At 44.4% G+C, this 23,458-nt stretch overlaps 1 protein-coding gene across 2 annotated transcripts in view; it reads left to right on the top strand.

The window, feature by feature from the left end:
* LOC126175636 (integrin alpha-PS2-like) overlaps positions 1–23,458 on the top strand; it is an 836,969-nt gene that overhangs the window by 283,332 nt on the left and 530,179 nt on the right. For both annotated transcript variants that reach the window (XM_049922524.1, XM_049922526.1), the window contains exon 2: positions 12,176–12,303. In XM_049922524.1, the coding sequence (XP_049778481.1) occupies positions 12,176–12,303 (128 nt within the window). The remainder of the gene's footprint in view (positions 1–12,175; positions 12,304–23,458) is intronic.

Consider the following 23,458-nt stretch of genomic DNA (forward strand, 5'->3'; position numbering starts at 1 on the left):
AAACATCCATGCCCGAGGCAGGATTCGAACCTGCGACCGTAGCGGTCTTGCGGTTCCAGACTGCAGCGCCTAGAACCGCACGGCCACTTCGGCCGGCCGACACTAATCCCATCGGACTTTTATGAGACGTAATCGAAAGGTTAGTTCGTGCACAACTTCGCTGTTGTGCGTGGCTGTTGTGGCATCATGGCTCAATATTTCTGCTGGGGTTTTCCAGCGACTTGTTGAGTCCATGTCACGTCGAACTGATGCGCTACGCCGGGCAAAAGGAAATCCGCCATGGTATTGGGAGGTATCACATGACATTTTCCGCCTCAGCGTGTTTCACAGGGGCCAGTTGCATACACACGCACCAGAGTGCCTACGCCCTGTTGCATCTCAGGCATAATTAATAACAATAATAAAAAAAAGGCTAGGGTCGCCAGGAGTGCCAGAGAATGTTTTGTCTGTAACAAAAGTTGTTCCCCATGACGTGATCTATCACCCTTTGGTATTTGATGCAAAGAGTTTGGAACGCCCTGCATACAGTTTACATAGAGAGGAGGAAATAGAAAATAGTCTGATGATGTCAGATCAGGGTAGGGGACGTCGAAGAGACCAAAATTTTCCAGATGGTCACAGGTCAGAAATGAACTCTGGTGGAGCTACAGCCATAAATCTAAGGCCAGTCATTGACGAGTGTGTGGAAATGTGTGCATTAAGCCAAATTGCCACAGCTAATACCTATTATGCTGAACAGCATAGTTACTAATTACATTAGCTGAAAATAAATATTGTGTCTGAGCAGTGAAAGTAGGACACCCTATAAATTCATATCCTTGCCTGGTTTCGTTAGATGAGAATTTTCTGTGATGTTTACTGGGTAAAGCATGACTATTAAATGGACTATACTAAAAGAGCTACATTGTCTTTAATTTGCTATGGTAATAAGCCGTGCTGCAGAGACAACACTGCAGTAATGTAGTCCACTCGTGGTACTGCAAAATACACAATTATCAATAATTAAAGGCCGTATGTCTTAATTTCTGCTAATGGACACATTTATACAGTATACCTTTGACATTTCGTCGTCGTTGGGGGCGGATGAGATTATTTTTCTTGCAGAATCAAATTTTCCAGGATCACCAGTATTCCGTTCTATTGCTACTATCGGTTTCGACAGATCTACGCTGTCACCATCCTAAGTGATGGTGACTCAACATGTTCGATTTTATATAACTGTGCACACTACTGCAACGTTAGAGCGAACCTTATAGCATTATTAGATGTATATGCTTTTTACATCACTGAAAGTTACATAGTGACGTTGCGTCAAATAGTGATAATAAGTGGCAGCAAACATCAGCTTGTCACAAATAAAATACCACACAGTTAAAACGTACATGTTTTGCTGATGCCCCAGCATACACTAATCACTTTACACTACATTAGCGACTTAGCTAATGTAATATTTTCACAGATAAGTAATTATACAACTGTATATTGCACCGACCTCTTCATCTCAGAGTAGCACTTACACCCTACCTATTTTTTGGATGCATTGAAATCTCTGCCTTCCTCTACTTTTTACCCTCCACAGCTCTTCGAGTATCATATAGGTTATTCCCTGATGTTGTAACACATGTCCTATCTTCCTGTCCCTTATTACTTTCTTCGCCGATTCTGCAGAGAAGCTCCTTATTCTTTATTCGTCTACCTAATTCTCTGGAGTCTATGGAGGAAAAAAAGTGCTGTTGCCTCATCCATCTAAGAGGTTAACGTTCCCATGGTCTCGAAATAGCGGCGCTGCTTCGTGAAACTGAATTCTCGGTTATATCCTTCAGAGTAAGAGTAAAATATCACGCAGGAGAAGGTCTATAAGTATTTATGGAGAATAAAGAAATGATAGATTTTAATTCAAAAGTAGACTATTTATTGTCCCTAGCTCAGCTGCAAATTATGACTAATGATAACTAGCTCAGATCACTTTATGACTTATTTGTAACAGTTTGCAACTGTGACTGATACAATACATAATTTTAAAAGTTCCTCAGTTTCGGCATCTCTCACGACAATATATAATCCATTATTAGATTTTAATGTATCTATGTTTAGGCAAAAAATGTCTACATCTACATACATACTCAGCAAGCCACCATTCGGTAGGGACCACTACTAGTCATTCATTTGTGCAGTCAGCAAATGGAGAGAGGGCCTAATTTCTCTCGGGCCGGCCGCGGTGGCCATGCGGTTCTAGGCGCTTCAGTCCGGAACCGCGCGACTGCTACGGTCGCAGGTTCGAATCCTGCCTCGGGCATGAATGTGTGTGATGTCCTTAGGTTAGTTAGGTTTAAGTAGTTCTAAGTTCTAGGGGACTGATGACCTCAGATGTTAAGTCCCATAGTGCTCAGAGCCCCCCTTAATTTCTCTTGTCTTCATTGTCCTTAGGCGAAATGTGCGCTGGTGGCATTAGAATCGTTCTGCAGTCAGCCGCAAATATCTGTTCTCTAAATTTTCTCAATTTTTTCCCGAATGAACGTCGTCTTCTCTGCAAGGATTCCCATTTGTGTTCACGAAGCATCGGCGCAATACTTGCGTATTGATCGAATCTACCGGCAACAAATCTAGCGACACGCCCTCGAATTTCTTCGGTGTCTTCGTTTAATCTGACCTTGTGGGGATCCCAAACACTCGAGCAGTACTCAAGAAAGGATCATACCACTGTTCCATTTCCATACCCGGTCTCCTTTGTAGATGAGCTTCATTTTCCTAGAATTCTTCCAATAAAGGGAAGGCGGCCATACGCCTTCCTACGTACTCGTTTCATTTCTTTCCATGTTGCCTATTTATTTAACCGATGTGACTGTGTCAAGCATTACGCCAATAACATTTTTGGATTGCTTTTCCTACTCATCCGAATTAACTTACATTTTTCTACATTTAGAGTAAGCTGTCATTTCTCACACCAAATAGATATTCTGTCTTCGTACAATCATTCAACGACAGCACTTTCCCGTCCACTGCAGCGTCATCAGCAAACAGTCGCATGATTACTGCCCACCCTCTCTGTGAGATCGTTTATGTATACAAGGAACAAGAGAGGTCCTATAACACTTCCCTGGGGCCCTCCTGACGACACGCTTGTCTCTTATGGCGCCGTTCAGGACAAGATAGTGGGTCTATTTCTTAAGATGTCTTCGAGCCACTTACACATCTAGGAACCTATTCCGTATGCTCAGACCTTTGTTAACAGTCCGCAATTGGTTAATTGTCTCAAACGCTTTCGGGAAGTCTGGAAATATGGAACCCCCATTTTGCCATTCATCCGTGGTTCGCATGATATCATGTGAGAAAAGGGAAACCTGAGTTTCGCACGAGAGATGCTTTCTAAGTCTGTGTTGTTCTGTGGACAGTGTAAAACTGCGCCTCTGTTCGTTTACCTTTCGTATGTACATGATCGCCTATGCTTTTCTCCAGTCGCTTGGAACTCTGAGCTGGGCTAGAGATTTGTAATAAATGCAAGCTAGGCAAGGGTTCAGTGCCGAAGAGCACTCTTTTTAAATCCAAACTGGAATTCCATCTGGGCCTGGTGAATTATTTAACTCTTTCAGTTGCTTCACAACGCCAGGGATGCCTGTTTCTACGTCATCTGTACTGGAGCCTTTGCACGATCCTCCCACGTGAACGATCTGTCAAAGGCGAAGTTAAAACTTGAGTTTTCCTTTTGTCCCCTGATGCCATACCAGACTATCCAGATAAAGTACTTCAAAAGTAGGAGTAATAGCGGAAGGGCGACTTATGCAGCTTATCTGTTGGTTCTTCCATTTCACTTCACTACTAGAAATTATCAGGTAAAGTTTGCTAAATCTTTTCCGTATGTTCGTTGAGCGAGGTTGCGCATCAGTTAAGACACCGATCTTGTATTCGGGAAGACCGGCATTCACTTTCCCGTAAGGCCACCTACAGTTTTTCCCGTGATTTCCCTAGGCAAATATCGGAATGGTTCCTTTGGGAAATACATAGTCGTTATCCTTCCCCCAACCCGAGCTTGTGCTTCGTTTTTAATGAGCACGTCGTCATCATAAACCCTTGGTATACCTTATAATCGAGTTTTTCGTGACGGGTTTGTTGTATCCAATATTGTGGGTGAATTTGTCGCGTTCATTTTCTATGAAAATTCTAGCTTTCGGCAATATTTATCACTGGTTTGTCAGGAAAGGATCTCACTGTCAAAGAAGCAGCATAGTAACACAGATGTAAATGATGTAGTGGTGCCGAAATTACAGTGGCGCCGACCATGAAACGCCACATGCACGACTAATATTTTAATATGGGATATAGCGCTACACGTACTCTCGGCATCGAATGCCCGCTTTCATGAACTGCAGAATTTTACTAGTTACCAGAACGGGTGGTGTGTCGTGTGCTGATCTTATTGCGTTTATATGCTAGATTTATGACTGTACTTTCTGGAGAGACTAGAACTGACATGTGATTACATTTCCATGCAATTTGGGTGCATAGACCCTGAGAAATCACTACTCAGAACAACTACCTCTGGCCGTAATAACGGCCTTGATACGCCTGGGCATCGAGTCAAACAGAGCTTGGATGGCGTGTACAGGTACAGCTGCCCATGCAGCGTCAACATGCTACCACTGTTCATCAAGAGTAGTGACTGGCCTATTGTGACGAGCCAGTTGCTCGGCCACCATTGACCAGACGTTTTCAGTTGGTGAGAGATCTGGAGAATGTGCTGGCCAAGGCAGCAGTCGAACATTTTCTGTATCCAGAAAGGCCCATACAAGACCTGCAACATGTGGTCTTGCATTATTCTGCTGAAATGTAGGGTTTTGGGGGGATCGAATGAAGGGTAGAGCCACGGGTCGTAACACATCTGAAATGTAACGTCCACTGTTCAAAGTGCCGTCAATGCGAACAAGAGGTGACCGAGACGTGTAATCAATGGCACGCCATACCATCACCCTGGGTGATTCGCCAGTATGGCGATGACGAATACATGCTTCCAATGTGCGTTCACCGCGATGTCGCCAAACACGGATGCTACCACCATGATGCTGCAAACAGACCTCGATTCATCCGAAAAAATGACGTTTTGCCATTCGTGCATCCAGGTTCGTCGTTGAGTACACCATCACAGGCGATCCTGTCTGTGTTGCAGCGTCAAGGTTAACAGCAGCCACGGTCTCTGAGCTGATAGTCCATGGTGCTGCAAACGTCGTCGAACTGTTCGTGCAGATGGTTGTTGTCTTGCAAACGGCCCCATCTGTTCACTCAGGGATCGAGACGTGGCTGCACGATCCTCTACAGCCGTGCGGATAAGATGCCTGTCATCTCGACTGCTAGTGATACGAGGCTGTTGGGATCCAGCACGGCGTTCCGTATTACCCTCCTGAACCCACCGATTCCATATTCTGCTACCAGTCGTTGGATCTCGACCAACGCGAGCAGCAACGTCGCGATACGATAAACCGCAATCGCGATAGGCTATAATCTGACTTTTATGAAAGTCGGAAACGTGATGGTACGCATTTCTTCTCCTTACACGAGGCATCACAACAATGCTTCACCAGGCAACACCGGTTAACTGTTGTGTGTATATGAGAAATCGGTTGGAAACTTTCCTCAGTCAGCACGTTGTAGGTGTCGCCACATGCGCCAACCTTGTGTGAATGCTCTGAAAAGCTAATTATTTGCATATCACAGCATCATCTTCCTGTCGGTTAAATTTCGCGTCTGCAGCACGTCATATTCGTGGAGTAGCAATTTTAATGGCCAGTAGTGTAATTTCCTTTATGATGGGATGTACGCTACTCATGATCACATTAATCGTCACCAATGAACTCGTCGCCGTTGGGCTGTTGATGGGAGGAAGAAGGGATGGATCTGACGGGCGAGATAAGGGAATCGGCGGGTTGCCCCTCTACGGAGAGGCAGACGCGGGTAAACGCAGCCCAGAACAGGCGTCTCGGCGGCACTCCTATTCTATTCATAGTCTTGCAGCGGCGCCGCTATACTTAGGAAAGGGTGAGCGCTCCGCCGCCACCCACCGTGCCTGCTGATCATCACCTGCGTGTCAACTTAATTCTCCTCGCTCACTGCTCATGTAACGACCTTATGTCGAGTCTTTTGACCATAGCTGTCTGCCATAACGGGGGTCGATCGACGATGGTCTGTAACTGGCAGTACTTCATAGGGATGTGTTTCTGGTCTGTTGTTGGAACCACCCTACAATTGGTTTTCGAACCAGCCTCCGTATTTGAGGTCACAAACACGGACCTGTGCGATGGTGCGTGACTCAAAGGTAGCCTGTTCGATTCATGATGGTGGAAGAAGTTTTCACCACCAGTACGTGGCCGCTAATTGAGTTCCTGACTTCCAGACTTCGCGCCGGCCGGAGTGGTCTTGCGGTTCTAGGCGCTACAGTCTGGAACCGAGCGACCGCTACGGTCGCGGGTTCGAATGCCTCGGGCATGGATGTGTGTGATGTCCTTAGGTTAGTTATGTTTAATTAGTTCTAAGTTCTAGGCGACTGATGATCTCAGAAGTTAAGTCGCATAGTGCTCAGAGCCATATTTGATCCATTTTTTTCCAGACTTTGCGCTAGTACCGAGGATTAGATGCGTATCTTGGAGACAGGACACGTTACTGTTGATGATATTCCGTCTGTTGCTCCCCTTCGTGTCGTTTGAGCGGAGTAGGTTACGTGTCAGAACAGGGTTGCCGCACAATATACTTTTTTGCGTGTAGCTAGGGCATCAGGTCGGATAGATCGGCAGCCCGGTGCAAGTCTTTTTAGTTGACGCCACTTCGGTGACTTGCGTGACGATGAGGATGAAATGACGGTGAAGACAACACAGCACCCAGTCCACGATAGGAGAAAACCTCCGATCCGGCCGGGAATCGAATCCGGGCCGTTCCGCAAGGTATTCTGTCACGCTGACCACTCAGCTCTGAAGGTGGTCACTAAATCCAATAATGTCACACAAGCTGCGACATTCTCGCGAATAAAACAGTGACCAGTATATACAATAAGTTTCCTTTAATTTACGTCTATGGTCTCAAACTTTTTGTTTCTGACCATAGACGTAAATTAAAGGAAACAATAATGTCATTTACAACAGAGAAATCTAAGACACTAGTTTTATGCACCGCAAGGGAGGAAGAAAATCCTTCCCGATTAGCCGGTGGAAAAAGCCCTCGGGATCTTCCAGTCAACAACGCTATACTACTCCATCTGTTTTGTACTGTTTTCATTTGCATCTGACAACTGCAATTACACTGATATATTTTAGTACAATGATCAATAAAGAGGTTAAGGTTTTAACAATATCACATAGTGCCATGGTGCATCCGATAATGAAAAAAGAAGTGTAAGGATACACAAAGCATTTAATAGCTGATAACAAATCATTTCAACATTTGTAGTAACCAGCAACAAACAGAATTATTTTATAAAACCGAGGGAAAAATGTAAAGAAGTTGTGAAATGAAACTGACATGTAACTTTTTGATTACACTGTTTCCCGTCAGGTAAAGCTTGAACCTTGCGTAGGTATGGCACAGTTATCTGACAGACTAAGGAATGGTAAAGAATATTTTCATGGAAATAGTTATTTATACAAAATTACACTTTTATTTCGTAAGCTGTTGCTTTTTTTTTTTTTTTTTTTTTTTTTTTTTTTTTTTTTTTTTTTTTGTTGAAAGGATAGTGGCGATTTTCATACTAATCTCCAGCACATAGTGACTTGCTCTTAAGTTGGTACCCGGTTTCGCTGCTGCAACCGTGTTTAATTATTTGGGCTGATCCGAGAAATGTTAGAGTATGCATCGTCCTAGAATACGATCAGCTAGCTAGTTCGGTTCAAGCTGCAGACAGTGCACAGTCTTGCTTCAATAAACAGCACTGTGAAAAATGAGCTTAAGTGTGGGTGACACATCGTCCGTCAATTGGTGTCTTGCTCCGTCAGCAAGTCCACCCCTGTTCAGCGACACAACAGCAATAATCAAGAGATTTCCGCGTTTCCCTAACAGAGTAATTAGTCGACACTGACAATGTTCTCAACCGACTGTCGTTTGAACCTGCATCCAGGTACGAAACCTGCTTTTCGCTAGCGCTGTCTGGCTCTGGCTAATGCCCACTGGGTTGGTGGCTCGCAGGGCCTCATTTTGACCCTCGTTCCACCAATGCTGGTGCTGGACAGCGCGGCAGGCGGTCCTATTAGGATGACGATTGAGCGGAAGGCTATACTACAACGGACTCCGAGTTGATAACTCGTCGATACGATGGCCAGCCTGTCCGTGCGACCAGTGTTTAGACGCGCCAAAGTGCTTTTGTCGTCGTGTGAGGGTCCCTAGTTTCGATAACTCACTGGTCGCCGATCAACAGGTGCGCTGCTGGATCTGGACGGGCGCCGTGCCGCAGTGCTACACTAGCGTATTACGGAAAGTGGCTGTGTTACGGCAACGAACCCTTTCGCCTTTGGCTCGCGCCTTTACAAATCGAAGAACGTTACCAACACATTTCAGTAACGCCCTTTTGAATGACAAAATTGAAAACCGGAACGACACACGCTACAAAGCCGCATTGCTTACAACAATAACGCGATTGAATAAAACGCTCTCGGATTTCCAGCCGCGTCAATTCGAATAAAATCCTCTAGCTTTCGATGGCCATCTCCGCCATCGTCGTCAGGAGTTCACCGACTGCCGGGACTGTTACGGTTTCTCGCTTATATAGGCATGATGACATCATCAGCAGCCAATCAGATCGGCCCAATGTGGCGCGCGCGCGCGTAGGTCGACCCGGGCAGCTAGCGGAGCTATTGCCTGTGGCAGCACAGGTGACGTCAGGTGGCGCCAGGGGCAGGCGCCACGTTTGAAACTGCCGCTCCCGCGTAGCGCATCTGTCTCTGCTTTCTTTCGATGTCCAGCGCCCGCCCCCATGCCTTGCTGAGTGTGTACCCCAGGTCTCTCTTGAAATTGTTGTTGCTTAAGCGAATCTCGGCCGCTTCCTTTATAACGGAGTCACAATATGTAGACGCATGAGCCAACACTTTTGTATTTTCGAACTGTATTTTGTGTCCGTTCTCTAGGCAATACTCCGCTTTGGCCGACTTGTCAAGCTCCCTTTGTTTTATATGGCGCTTGTGCTCAGTACAACGCTCCGCAACCGTGAGAATTATTTTTTCACTATACATGCTGTCACATTCAGCATTCTACATAGCTGAGCTAGCCTAGAAAACGGACATAAAATACAGTTCGAAAATACAAAAGTGTTGGCTCCTGCGTCTACATATTGGGACTCCGTTATAAAGGAAGCGGCCGAGATTCGCTTAAACAACAACAGTTTCAACAGAGATCTTCTGGATCTTCTCTACCTCGTCTGTCAACCCGACCCGGTACGGCTCCCACACTGATGAGCAATACTCAAGTATAGGTCGAACGAGTGTTTTGTAAGCCACCTCCTTTGTTGATGGACTACATTTTCTAAGGACTCTCCCAATGAATCTCAACCTGGCACCCGCCTTACTAAGAATTAATTTTATATGATCATTCCACTTCAAATCGTTCCGTACGCTTACTCCCAGATATTTTACAGAAGTAACTGCTACCAGTGTTTGTTCCGCTATCATATAATCATACAATAAAGGATCCTTCTTTCTATGTATTCGCAATACATTACATTTGTCTATGTTAAGGGTCAGTTGCCACTCCCTGCACCAAGTGCCTATCCGCTGCAGATCTTCCTGCATTTCGCTACAATTTTCTAATGCTGCAACTTCTCTGTATACTACAGCATCATCCGCGAAAAGCCGCATGGAACTTCCGACACTACCTACTAGGTCATTTATATATATTGTGAAAAGCAATGGTCCCATAACACTCCTCTGTGGTACGCCAGAGGTTACTTTAACGTCTGTAGACGTCTCTACATTGTGAACAACATTTTGTGTTCTGTTTGCTAAAAACTCTTGAATCCAGCCACACAGCTGGTCTGATATTCCGTAGGCTCATACTTTGTTTATCAGGCGACAGTGCGGAACTGCATCGAACGCCTTCCGGAAGTGAAGGAAAATGGCATCTACCTGGGAGCCTTCATCTAATATTTTCTGGGTCTCATGAACAAATAAAGCGAGTTGGGTCTCACACGATCGTTGATTCCTACAGAGTAGATTCTGGGTTTGCAGAAGTGGTATGATACGCGAGAGACTCATGACGCTTCCCTGAAATTTATAAGTCAGGCGAAAATAAAGTGCTAGTTCTGTTGCACTTTCAGCCAGTAACCAAAGCAGAATGATCACCATCCAAGTTTGGGGGTGGAGAGGCACTACTTAACATTTGCGAAAAGTATGAGCGTATGCTTCAGTTTAGAACGGCGCTTCCCCTCCAACGCTCGCCAATTGCCTTACGGCGCGCTCACGACCTGTCCGCTACCGCTAACCCACTCGTGCTCTGCCGACCGCACATCTACCGGCCACGTTATTCCGTGCGCATTCTACAACGCTGCTCTGCGCTTGCAAGCCTCAGGAACCTCAGATCGGAGACGATATTGGACGGTGGCCAAGGCGAAGTATCAGCGCTGGCGTGTAATAACACGGCACAGGAGCGGCGAGCGTCCTCCTGGTGGCTCTCCAGCAGCTGTCAGGGAGCAGGAAGCCGGCAGCGGGTGGGGTCTCTATCTGGCCGTAGGAGCTGCGGCTATCGCGCCACGTCGCCGGCAGTGTCCATTAGCGCGGCCCGGGCGCCCAGATAACCCGCTCCTCGCCTCTCGGGGGCCTAGCCTAGGCTCCACACGGCCTCTCAGCGGCACCACTTGTTCTGAGGGTCCAGGCAGCTGCCGTGATCAACAAAACAAGCCGACGTCCTCTACCGGAACGATGAAACGTCTGCCTATAACATATAAGCCCTGCCGCGCCTGTGTGCCTTTCCTACGACAACATCAGTGTATGCCATGGGCTCACACTTATGAAAATATTGCACACTATTAAGCCGTGATCAGATAAATTTCTTTGAAAAATCCAACGTTTTGTCCCTAGCTACAGAAGACATCAAGGAAGGGGTGTTGTAGTTAGTTGGTTAAATATTCCATAGATCATTGGAAATGATAAATGACTGGGTTTGCAGGATGTGTATACATGATTAGTGTTGACAGTAGTGAATTTATTTTTTAGTTCTAATTATGCAATTGGTACTAGAGGGAGGTGTAGAGGGAAAAACAAACCATATGGGAATGTAGGGATTGGAATACATTCAGCCGGCCGGAGTGGCCGAGCGGTTCTAGGCGCTACAGTCTGGAACCGCGCGACTGCTACGGTCGCAGGTTCGAATCCTGCCTCGGGCATGGATGTGTGTGATATCCTTAGGTTAGTTAGGTTTAAGTAGTTCTAAGTTCTAGGGGACTGATGACCTCAGAAGTTAAGTCCCATAGTGCCATTTGAACCATTTTTGAATACATTCAGCAAATAATTGAGGAATTCGTGGAGGGCCGCATCAAACCAATCAGAAGGCTGATGACTCAGAAAATAAATAAATAAAAACCACACGCTCACACTTACAATTAAAATTAAGGCTAATAGTTTTAAATAAAGCTCAGTACACTCTCCAGCACAGTTTGCATGTAATTTATATCACGATGTGGCAACAGCGACAGATTCGTGGTTTTATTATCTGATGTCAATTTTTTATATTCACTCAGTATGATGTTATGATTGCCTTTGAGAACGTGTTGAGTTGTTAAAGCATTTTATCAGTGTCTGGAGGCGGTAGTCATGACGTTTTTCAAAAACGTACGAGCTCTGGGACCTCAAATCGTTCAAATGGGTCTGAGCACTATATGACTTAACTTCTGAGGTCATCAGTCCCCTAGAACGTAGAACTACTTAAACCTAACTAACAAGGACATCACACACATCCTGCCCGAGGCAGGATCCGAACGTGCGACCGTAGCGGTCGCGCGGTTCCAGACCGTAGCGCCTAGAACCGCTCGGCCACCCCGCCGGCGTGGGACCTCACCTCTTGGAAATATACTGGAACGTTTTTGCTTCTATTAGCCTATCGTTTTACCCGCGTCGGTTTTGGCTTTTAATTACGACACACCCTGTATATGTGCAGAATTGGCAGCAGCGTCTCGCAGCGTGCAGCACACTGTAGCTTGTGGCCCGCCTTGTTGCAGGGTGCTGGTCGGCGCGCCCAAGGCGGACACGTCGCAGTTCCAGCTCGGTGTGACGGAGGGCGGCGCCGTCTTCCGCTGCGACGTTCGCTCCGACGGCTACTGCCAGCCACTGCCCTTCGACAGGCACGGTACGTACTCTTCACCTACCAGCTGCTCTACTTCGCGTCAGCCTACATCGACCGGAATTCATGTTCGTGATCTCCACCTAACGGTACGAAGTGTACTGGGCGTGGAGCCTGGTATCAGACAGTCCACAGATTCGTCATTGCGCCACAGACTGGATGCTGAAAGATAAAGACTAAAAGATCAGATTAGACGTACCTTTTTCCGCAGGTCCACAATGAGGAGAACCTCAAGGATATAGGGCATGTCATAAAACAAGAATACATATTACATATTGTAAGTTACGTACTTTAAAAAAAAATTGAAGTACATGCTAATATGTATCCTGAAACATACCTTCAAAAAATGACCTACATATTGTTAAAACCAAAGAAACGATATTATAACAATATCTGACTGCAATTTTACAGAGGATAAGTACGAGTTACTTTGCGCAACGAAATAATAGCTGGCATAAATGAACATTTGAATACTAACTTGTAATAAGTTCATAATCTCGTTTGAATAATGTGTAAGTACCCAAACTTGGAGGCAAGTTAGGTGCAGTGAGCGTACATGGCTCGACATATTAATGTAATCTTTTCAGTTTATAAATCTAAAATCTAAAGACAAGTAGCAATCACATCGTACATAAAGAGATGTACCACGCGTTTTCTCTCCATCCCCAGATGTTCACTTATCTTCTAGCCTGAAAAGCATGAAAGAAATGGCCGAAGCGTACAGCTGACTGCAGTTTTAGGATACGTGTGTGCTGACTATAGCAGTGCTTCACGAAGATGTGTGTCCCTGCAGAAGGCAGAAAGTCTGTAATGTTACTTATGATAACTCGATGAAGGTTACAAAGCGCACACACTATCGTGAAAATAAAAGATTCAATAAACTGTGGCACTAGATTACGAATAAATCACGTAGACTTGGTTCAAGTGATTATTATTTCATCCAAACAACAGCTGTGGCTACAATAATCCGCGAAATCGGTTGTGCTTCGAACTCACGTTGTAATATATCAACACAAAAAGAAAGAATAGAACAACAAGAATTCCATATGCGTTAGAAAGTGGTTGAAAACATCTTGAAGCTCTGGTGATTTCAGCGGCCCTAGTATTTATATGGATTAATTAAAACCCGATGCTGCACCACGCCTCAAAAACTGACCACCTCACCGAACCACGAACGTTGTTAGTACACAGGCGAATGCATGCGTAAGATCTGGAAATGGTGCAAGTACTGTTACGCCAAGCTGCGTGAAGCGAGGCAGAATCTAGAAAAACATCTGTAACACGAAATGTAAGAATTATCAACAGAAAGTGACTTCAATTCGACTCAGTACATTACACAATCGTGATAGCGCCACTGCAACTAGAGCATTTCGATAGGAAAGTCAGACAAGAACGGACTAGACTCGCTTTGTACAGTTTAAACGGCCAGCTCCCAGCGAAACATTCTGTTCGCTCGCTGTCTATTGGCTAAGGCTGCTGCTCGTCAAATTGTTTCATTTGAGATATCCCTTCGTCAAAGAGTGTGATACTTTAAGTGATCGATTGCTGGGTACAGAAACAACTTTGCGGAATGTCTGAGATCTAGAAAACGCAGAAGAAAAATATGTTTCTGAAAGCTGTGATTCCTACAGGCAGTGTCCAGCAGTTTTAAAAAATATATAAGAGATGCTAGCATCGCTACCACAGATCCTAATTGAAATGAAACTGATGGGTGTGGAGTGAGTGAAACTATCTGAAACATATTCCGGTTTAAGAGACAATAACAAACTTTCAAAAAACTGTGAAAACATACAATGCACTGAGAATCCTAAGACAGCTCTTAGTTTACTTTCCCTGCATATCATCAAATAGAAAGTTTACCGTACCTATTTACAATGACCGCATTATTGAGCTGGAGATGTGCAGAAGTCAGATTTTACTCTAGCAGTACGTCAGTGAGTTTCACTAAGGAGTTCATCAGTGGAGTATAAGGAGATGGCACCAACGACTTTTAAGCTCCTTTTAAACTGAACTATATTACCCTTTAAACGTTTTGTGACAATTAGTTATTTATTGAAAATGTGTGTTCCTGAACAATGGACATTACTTGAAACCTTTATCTACAGGTCGGTAAATGAATGTCCCATTTATCCATTTTGACAGTATCATCTCTAAGCATTGTAGAGTTTGGTGGAAAGTTACAAAGAGTAACCCATACAATTACAGATAAGTAAACGTGCGAGTACTGTTTTGTTGATTACCTGCTTTGCAGCTCCACACATGCCACATCACACAAAATGGTGACTTCTGAGCGTTAAACTCTTTGTCATCTGCTATTCGCTAAGAGTAAATCTTTAATTTCAGTTCACCGTACGTTTCCTTGAAAGCTTGTGTTGATAAAATCATCTGCCGATGGTATAGTCAATTCGAAATGACCGTGTGTGTGTGTGTGTGTGTGTGTGTGTGTGTGTGTGTGTGTGTGTGTGTGTGTGTGTAAGGGGAAAAGTATGAGACGACCAAACAAAAGTGTCTGAAGAGGAAATTGACCTTGTCACAGGACTACCTTGAGTTCTTAAGAAGTCTGTACCCAGTGGAAGTCTTGAACTTCAATTGCCAAATACGACAGCGTGGAAGGTTTACACATGCGTCCATACTACTTACAGTTGCCTTCGAGTAAGATGACTATGATGTACGTTATAAATTTGCAAGTGAAGTGTTGCCGAGGGATAAGGGACTTTTCTTTATCTTATGGTGTTCAATGCATAATGTTCGTATCTGGGGATCAGAACATCCTCGTGAACCTGTACGATATCAAAGAGATTCCCCATAATTAAACAATTTTTTACCCTATTTCCCGATGCCAAGTGTGCAGACCACTTTTTTTCGCTGAAAGTTTATTTGAATATGTTTCAAGAATGAATCTTTTCAATTAGAAGGTGAATCTGAAAAATTTATTTCGCAACAAGATGGAGCCTGTCCCCATTGGCATCTCTGTATGTGAGTGGTTGAACGCCGAAGTCGGTGACCGTTGGATTGGTCGTAATGGTTAATAGGACAGAGTCCTTTTCCGCTGGCATGTACGCTTCCTTTGAGGCTTCATAAAATATCGTGTCCACGTCCCACCACTACCTAATGATTTGCCAGAGTCAAGTCAGAACTGAAGATGCTCTTTCTTTACTCCTGACTTGTTGATCAAAGTATGATAAGAATCGCACTTTAGGTTGGATGTGTGCCATATAAGTAAATGTGCACATATCGAACGTTTACAAGAAAAATTAGATTAGTAAATGTTCATTAATGACTGAATGGTTAAACGGAAAGCGACCTGCAAACAGAAATTGGGGCAGCCAATGTGAAACTCTGCAGTCTATTGTAAGTTCCGTGTGCACGAAATTTTGCTGGGTTGCTACCCAAGTTAATTAAAATTGGGCAAATTTAATATAAGAACTGAATTAATCACTGAATTGGTAAGTTCCAAATGAACATATGGAATGAGCATATAGGAACAATGTAAGTACACATGATAAATGAAATAATTCAAAGGAAGCAGAAGTTTAATCCTCAAGAAAAAAAGATAATCAGACAAAAATCATGAAATATAAGGCCTCCATTTTGGACTTCAAAAACGCTAAATTGGATGTGTTAAAATAATCCTACGTATGTCAGTTGGAATAGCTACATACCATCACACATTAACACTCATCAGTGTCAAGTCGCTCTTAGAGACTACTGTCTTCACTCAACACAGGTTCAGTCCCGAGTGCCGAGAGCCCGCTTGCCCTGTAACGAACATCCCCCAGGTAGCCGGAAGAGACCAGAGAGGACCTTTCCGCCACCCACTTATCATTGGCGAATGACTACCGAAAAGGTACAAATCCCGTTGTCTTGACTGAGAAAGATACGTCGGCTACACTATTACTACCACGGCAGACAGCCAGATGCTCTACTGTTACCAGATAAAAGATAAATTCAACATACGCACTCACTTATTTATACAGAGGATAAATAGAGAAAATAAATTTGGAAGCTCAAAATGTAGGTCGTATACAAAGGACAGAGTTTATACTGTGAAACATCGATAACGTTGCTCTGTACCACTTAATGGTAACAAACACGAAGTATAAAACTAAATCACAATGATTGGGTGCGAACAGCACGAAATAGAAGTTCAGTAATATGAAACAGATACGACAGAGATGTTAACAGTGAGACATTCTTTTGTGGACACCCTGTATATTATTCTTATTTTTGGAACTGATTGAATGAAGTGAGCTGTTACTTTCAAAAATCGATGCATTACACGCGGGTACGAATTTTAAAAGTGGCAACTGTTAATTTACAGCTCGTACAAAATAGATACGTGCTTCAAAGTTTTACTGACCTCCAGAGTAGTCACCACCATTGTGTATAACCCGGTGCCAGCGATTTGGAAGTCGTCAGGGGAGTGCAGTAGGTGGTATAGCACTTAGCAGCCCCATCAGTCAAACAAATCAGTAACAGCTTGACTACTTGAGCATTGTCCTGCATGATGGTCAGGTCCTGCAGAAAGTGTCATCACTTGTGTCTCTAAGCTGGTCGTAGGTTGTGTTACAAAAATGAACAGCATAGAGACTGAAGTGATGACACTTTCTGCAGGACCTGATCATCAGTTTGCAGGACAGTGCTCAAGTAGTCAAGCTGTTACTGATTTGTTTGACTGATAGGGCTGCTAAGTGCTATACCACCTACTGCACTCCCCTGACTTAAACCTTCGTAAGTTCAACTCCATTTGCGGTAGCGTTCTCGCTTCCCACGCCCGGGTTCCCGGGTTCGATTCCAGGCGGGGTCAGGGATTTTCTCTGTCTCGTGATGGCTGGGTGTTGTGTGCTGTCCTTAGGTTAGTTAGGTTTAAGTAGTTCTAAGTTCTAGGGGACTGATGACCGTAGCAGTTAAGTCCCATAGTGCTCAGAGCCATTTGAACCATTTTTTTCAACTCCATTTCTAAACTGAAGGAAACACTTCACGGCATTCGCTTCAGAACTGCTACAAATTCGTCGGGCAATATACCGCGCCGCTCGAACTGTCAACACAACTGGCATTGCTAAGAGTATCCTACGACTTCCACATCACTGGCAACAAGTTATACACAACGCTGGTGATTACTTTGAAGGTTAGTAAAACTTTGAAACACGTATCTATTTTGTACGAGCTGTAAATAAATAGTTACCACTATTAAAGTTCCAACTCTCGTATACAGCAAAGTAAGGTATTGATACATTGGGAAGCAATACTAATTATTTCCCATTTCCGTGAAAAGTCGTTTTCAGGACGTTGTCGAGTTTACATTGCAAATAATTCGTATTGCACTCATTTATATCCGCAAAACCGTAGATTGGCTTGATGAAGTACTACAAAAAAAAATCGCTTATAATGCTATAGAATGAAACTCAGCGAATATGCTAGCATATTTCATTTTATGTTCCCATGTCTGACAAGATACATATTGTTTAGCGCTTCAGCAGTACTGCGATATGCACCTTCGAATTGAAATTATCTTTACGTTGTAATTCTAAGAATTTAATGCTATCAGCCTCTTCTTCCTAGCTTAGAGATGACTTGGAAATAAAATAAAAATCAATCTAATTTCGAGCTAAGATGTCTCTATTTCGCTTTTTAAAGTAGCTCGTGTAATGTGTGATTGGGCCAAATGCATAGACGGGAGACTGGCTCGTCAAAAAATTCTTTGCAAAATGTTTAGATGTTTGTGAAGTTCTCAGAGACCAAACTACTGAGGTCATCGGTTCCTAGACTTACACACTACTTAAACTAACCTACGCTAAGAACAACATACACACCCATGCCCGAGGGAGGACTCGAACCTCCGGCGGGAGGGGCCGCGCAGTCCGTGACACGGCGCCGCAGACCTGACGGCCACTCTGCGCGGCAAAAATTCTTTGCTACTGGACCGTTTACCATTAGGGAAATTGGCTTTACTAAACACTTTCAAGTTCAAGAGGATAGGTTTCGATAGACGTGAAGAGATGAAGACTGTCACAGGATACACTAGCGTGGCAAGCTGCACCGCACCTGTCTTCAGAATGAAGACGTCGACAACTACCATGTTAGCCGTAAAAGGGGATTTTGCGTATCGCTCAGAATCTCAGTTTTGGGGCTGGATGTACTATTCGTATGAATGTCAGAAACGTTTTACGAAATGTTTTCAAAAGGTAACGGAAATTTTTTAATTTGGCGAGTTGTATTAGTCAGACTCTGGCGATTTTTTCGTTGGTGTGTTGGTAAACACGTGAAAATATTATCTATACAATGTTAGCCATGTCGAACATTTATTCTGTTGTCAGCTGCCAGAAAGGTCACGTATGTTTCGATATTATCGGCGATTATTTATTTTGTATAAAAATACTTTATAGAATTTTGCTATAAGAATTGGATAAAGTGTAGCAAAGTTTTAAAAATGTTGACTATTGCTTTTGGTGAGTTTTCTATGAGTAAAAAAAAGTAATTAGGAGTGGTATAAGCGTCTCTAAGAAGGGGCCGGCCGGAGTGTCCGAGCGGTTCTAGGCGCTACAGTCTGGAACCGTGCGACCGCTACGGTCGCAGGTTCGAATCCTGCCTTGGGCATGGATGTGTGTGCTGTCCTTAGGTTAGTTAGGTTTAAGTGGTTCTAAGTTCTAGGGGACTTATGGGCTCAGCAGTTTTGAGTCTCATAGTGCTCAGAGCCTTTTGTCTCTAAGAAGGACTGAAGACGTTGAAGTTGGCGGTCACCCTTGACAGCCCAGGACATCGTCGACGGAAATCGTGGAAAAGGAAATAAAGAAATGATTATAAACGACCGCCGAATCATAATCAGAGAAGTCGCTGATGATGTTGGCATATTAACTGGTTCGTGTCATGAAATTTTTTGACGTGTCTTTGGTAAGAAACGTGTGCCAACAAAATTTATTCAAAAGTTGTTGAGCTTCAGACGAAAACAGCGATTGCAGGGGGTTCAAGAGTCGCCAGGTGTGGAACTATAAAAGAACAAGACGAGAAAGAACACAAAATTATTTAAATAACAATGGCTGAGCATGTATTATTCTTTGGCAGTGAATCTTGGATTTTAAAAAAAAGGTGGCAAAAAAAGAGTACAATCGGCTGAAATGAGAATTTTAAGATCTGTCGAAGGTTGGTAGAAGAAGCATCTTACAAGAAATAAGAATATGCAAGAAGAATTAGAAATATTCAACTTAAACGACAAAGCGGGAGAATATAAAGAGAAATGGAGGCGACATCTTAAATAAAGTGAACTGCGTAAGGCAATCCGAAACAAATTGCGCAGGTGTATGCCTCAATGAAGAGTAATGGCTTTTTCCCCTGAAATATACTCAGACTTCGTTACTTGTTTGTGAATTCTTGGCCAATATTGTAATGATGCCCCAGCCTCCATATTCGCCCATATGATTTTTTCGTGTTCTCAGAAATAAGTAAAAGTATTAAGGGCAGTTGCTGAGAGAACTGAACGCTACCCCAGAAGAGTACCAGAAGTATTCCGGTGATTGGGAACAACGCTGGTGTGTGTGCGTAATACCCAATGGGAACTGTTTTGAAGGGGCCAACCTTGATTTACATTAATAAATAATATTCTTTCCAAGGAAAGAAATAGTTCTGTTTCTTTATAACGCCTCGTATTAAAAGAGGAGTCGTTCGAAAAATAAGTGCATTTCAACGTAAAACATAGAACATCTTACGGCCATGCTGAGAAATGTTTCACAACGGCCAATATTTATGGCCGAAGGTGATGGGTGTGCATTTCCGGACTGGGCTGCCGGCGCACGGTGGTCGCACTGACAGGCGGCCCGGACTCGGTACGGAGATGGACGCGGCGGTCGTGACCGGCGCCGCCCAGCCGCGGCTGCGGCTGCCGTATCGGCCCCCCTGCATCTGCCAGCCCGCCACACCAGGGGTCACCGCGCCGCCTCGCAACACCAGCTGTAGCCGCAGCCGCAGCCGCAGCCGCAGGCGCTGCCGTAGCCGTGCTCCGCTTCCGTGGAGTTATTCGGCGCACCGCGCCCCCTGCCGGTTCGTTATGGAGGATAGCTGCTACTTGCATTACTTTGTTTATTTTCACCTAGTGTTGGGAGCGGTACGGTAACTACTGCCTTACAAGAGAAACCTCGTAGCGCCCTCCCTCCTCCCCACCCCCTCCCCCTGCCGCGCGGGATTAGCCGAGCGGTCTGGGGCGCTGCAGTCATGGACTGTGTGGCTGGTCCCGGCGGAGGTTCGAGTCCTCCCTCGGGCATGGGTGTGTGCGTTTGTCCTTAGGATAATTTAGGTTAAGTAGTGTGTACGTTTAGGGACTGATGACCTTAACAAGTCCCATAAGATTTCACACACATTTGAACACTTTTGCCCTCCCTCCCCCCTGCAGATTTGGTGGTAAAATGCCCAAGAGGACAGCCCGTCAAAAACTGAACACGTATCAAACATGAAAACAGGAAGAAGATGTATTGAATTGTGAAAAAGGAGCAAATAGAAACCGTGAACGATCTTACATCAACAGGTGCAACTTCTAGCGAACTGCAAGAATCAAGGCGTCGTGTTTGTGTGGCCACGGTGTTGGCTTGCAAAGCCTGAGATCCGAGTTCATATCTCCCTTTTGTGTTCCATTTTTTTCCCACAAAATTATGAACTTTCCGTCCGGTCATTGACATGCCTCTTCTTCTTCTTTAGTCTTGGCAATTGCTATACTGTACATTGGTTATAGAAAATGTGTCCTGAGGTAAGAATATGCATAGTGACTACAATTGAACTTTCCCTATTTAACACGTTATAACACGGAAAGTAATTATCGTATAAGTACCAACCTTGGTAGCATTAATTTCAAGGACATGAAGAAAAATAATCCGGAATCACTTCAATTGAAATACCGGGTGATCAAAAAATCAGTATAAATTTGAATACTTAATAAACCACAGAATAATGTAGATAGAGAGGTAAAAATTGACACACATGCTTGGAATGACATGGGGTTTTATTAGAACAAAAAAAAAAAATAAAGTTCACAGAATGTCCCAAAGATGGCGCTGGGCAGCAAAACTGCTACCGTGACAGGTGAGAGGTACGCCGATATGTTACAGAATCGCATCATCCCCAGCCTGGCTGATAAACACCTGCTGGAACGTACGATGTTTATGCAGGATGGCGCTCCACCCCATATGGCTAGACGCGTGAAAGATCTCTTGCGCGCGTCGTTTGGTGATGATCGTGTACTCAGCCACCAATTTCGTCATGCTTGGCCTCCCAGGTCCCCAGACCTCAGTTCGTGCGATTATTGGCTTTTGGGATACCTGAAGTCGCAAGTGTATCGTGATCGACCGACATCTCTAGGGATGCTGAAAGACAACATCCGACGCCAATGCCTCACCATAACTCCGGACATGCTTTACAGTGCTGTTCACAACATTATTCCTCGACTACAGCTACTGTTGAGGAATGATGGTGGACATATTGAGCATTTCCTGTAAAGAACATCATCTTTGCTTTGTCTTACTTTGTAATGCTAATTATTGGTATTCTGATCAGATGAAGCGCCCTCTGTCGGACATTTTTTGAACTTTTGTATTTTTTTTTTGGTTCTAATGAAACCCCATGTCATTCCAAGCGTGTGTGTCAATTTGTGCGTCTCTATCTATATTATTCCGTGATTTATTCATTTTTCAAATTTATACTGACTTTTTGATCACCCGGTACTTGGAATATGCTGCTACGGTACATCATACCATTATATATTGGTACAATTACTGCCACAGAAGGGGCTCAGTATGGTGCCTACCAGTGTCCAAAAGAATCTGAAAGCGCAGGATTGCATTCTGCACAGCAGAACGAAGCATATCCATAGATATGCTTGCTACCTCTCTTGATATGCTGCGCTTCGGATCAGCACATGTGTGACTGTTCCCCTGGTAAACCCTGTCCTTCAGGTAGCCCCACAACCAGAAATCATAGGGAGTGAGATCACGTGATCGTCCTGGCCAAGCTTTTGGAAACGATCGGCTGACAGATCGTTTACAAATGTGTTTCGGAGAAGGAGGTGAACTTCAATTGCGACATGCGGTGGGGCCCAATCTTGCATGAATTCAATACATCTTTCTCCTATTGAGCGGGAATGACATTCTGGCGAAGCGTATCCCAGTAACGCTGGCCAGTCACACTGTATGGCTTTGGTCCTTGAGCGCCAACCTCTTCAAAAATAAATGGGCCAATGATGAACGTAGCCTGAAGCCACACCTTCCGGTGACACGTTCACCACACAGAGGAACTTCATGCACACTGATTGGAGGGGAAGATTCCCACACTCGTTAATTCTGTGTGTTCACCTCATCCGTCCGAGAAAAATGAGCTTCGTCTGTCCGTCGGATGGTTCAGGAAAAGCCATCGCCAACTTCAACCATTGCGAGAAAGTGGAGAGCGAAGCCAACACGTCGTTATGCGTCCTGTGCTGGATCTTGCACGGATACCATTTGAGAATGGTTCGAAGCACCAACTGTCGTGACACAGCACGCGCACTGTCTGACGATCGGGAATTGCACGCTGCGTGTCTGCCACAGCAGCAGTGATTTCATCAACAATCTGTGGTGCATCCGGTTGTCAGTCTCTTGCCGGAGCGACGCCCAGTTTTCCAGTTGATTCGAACTTCTCCATCGTGCTCCGCACAGCAGGTAGAGAGAGAGCACCCTTCCGTAATTCTTTCAGCCCGCGATAATCTGGAAGTGCAGCAGCAGCATTACTGTTATTTTCATAACAGAGCTTCACCAATAATACCCTGCTCCTTTTTTCCAAGCTCCTATCGTCGCGTCAACAAGTGCACTGCAACTGTTCAGGTGTGTGAGACTATGAATCACGATGGCTGAAAATGGCACCTGATGGCCATTGTTGGAACTGGACGGTGGCGCTGTGACGCATGGAAATCATGTGTCCCATACTCTGGGAATTAATGTTGCCAAGTTTGGTACTTGTACGCTAATTAGTTTCCGTGATATAACGTGTTAAATAGGGAAAGTTTAATTATAACCACCAGGTATTACCATCGCAAGTGGATGTGATCAATGGTGAGAGGAGGCGAGATGGCGCATAGAAATCTCACAGAAATGAAAACAACAAATGAACGGGTATGAGCCATGTTACAACAAAGGAATTCAAGAGCCAA

The sequence above is a fragment of the Schistocerca cancellata genome, chromosome 3 (assembly GCF_023864275.1).
Source record: "Schistocerca cancellata isolate TAMUIC-IGC-003103 chromosome 3, iqSchCanc2.1, whole genome shotgun sequence".
Taxonomy (NCBI): Eukaryota; Metazoa; Arthropoda; class Insecta; order Orthoptera; family Acrididae; genus Schistocerca; species Schistocerca cancellata.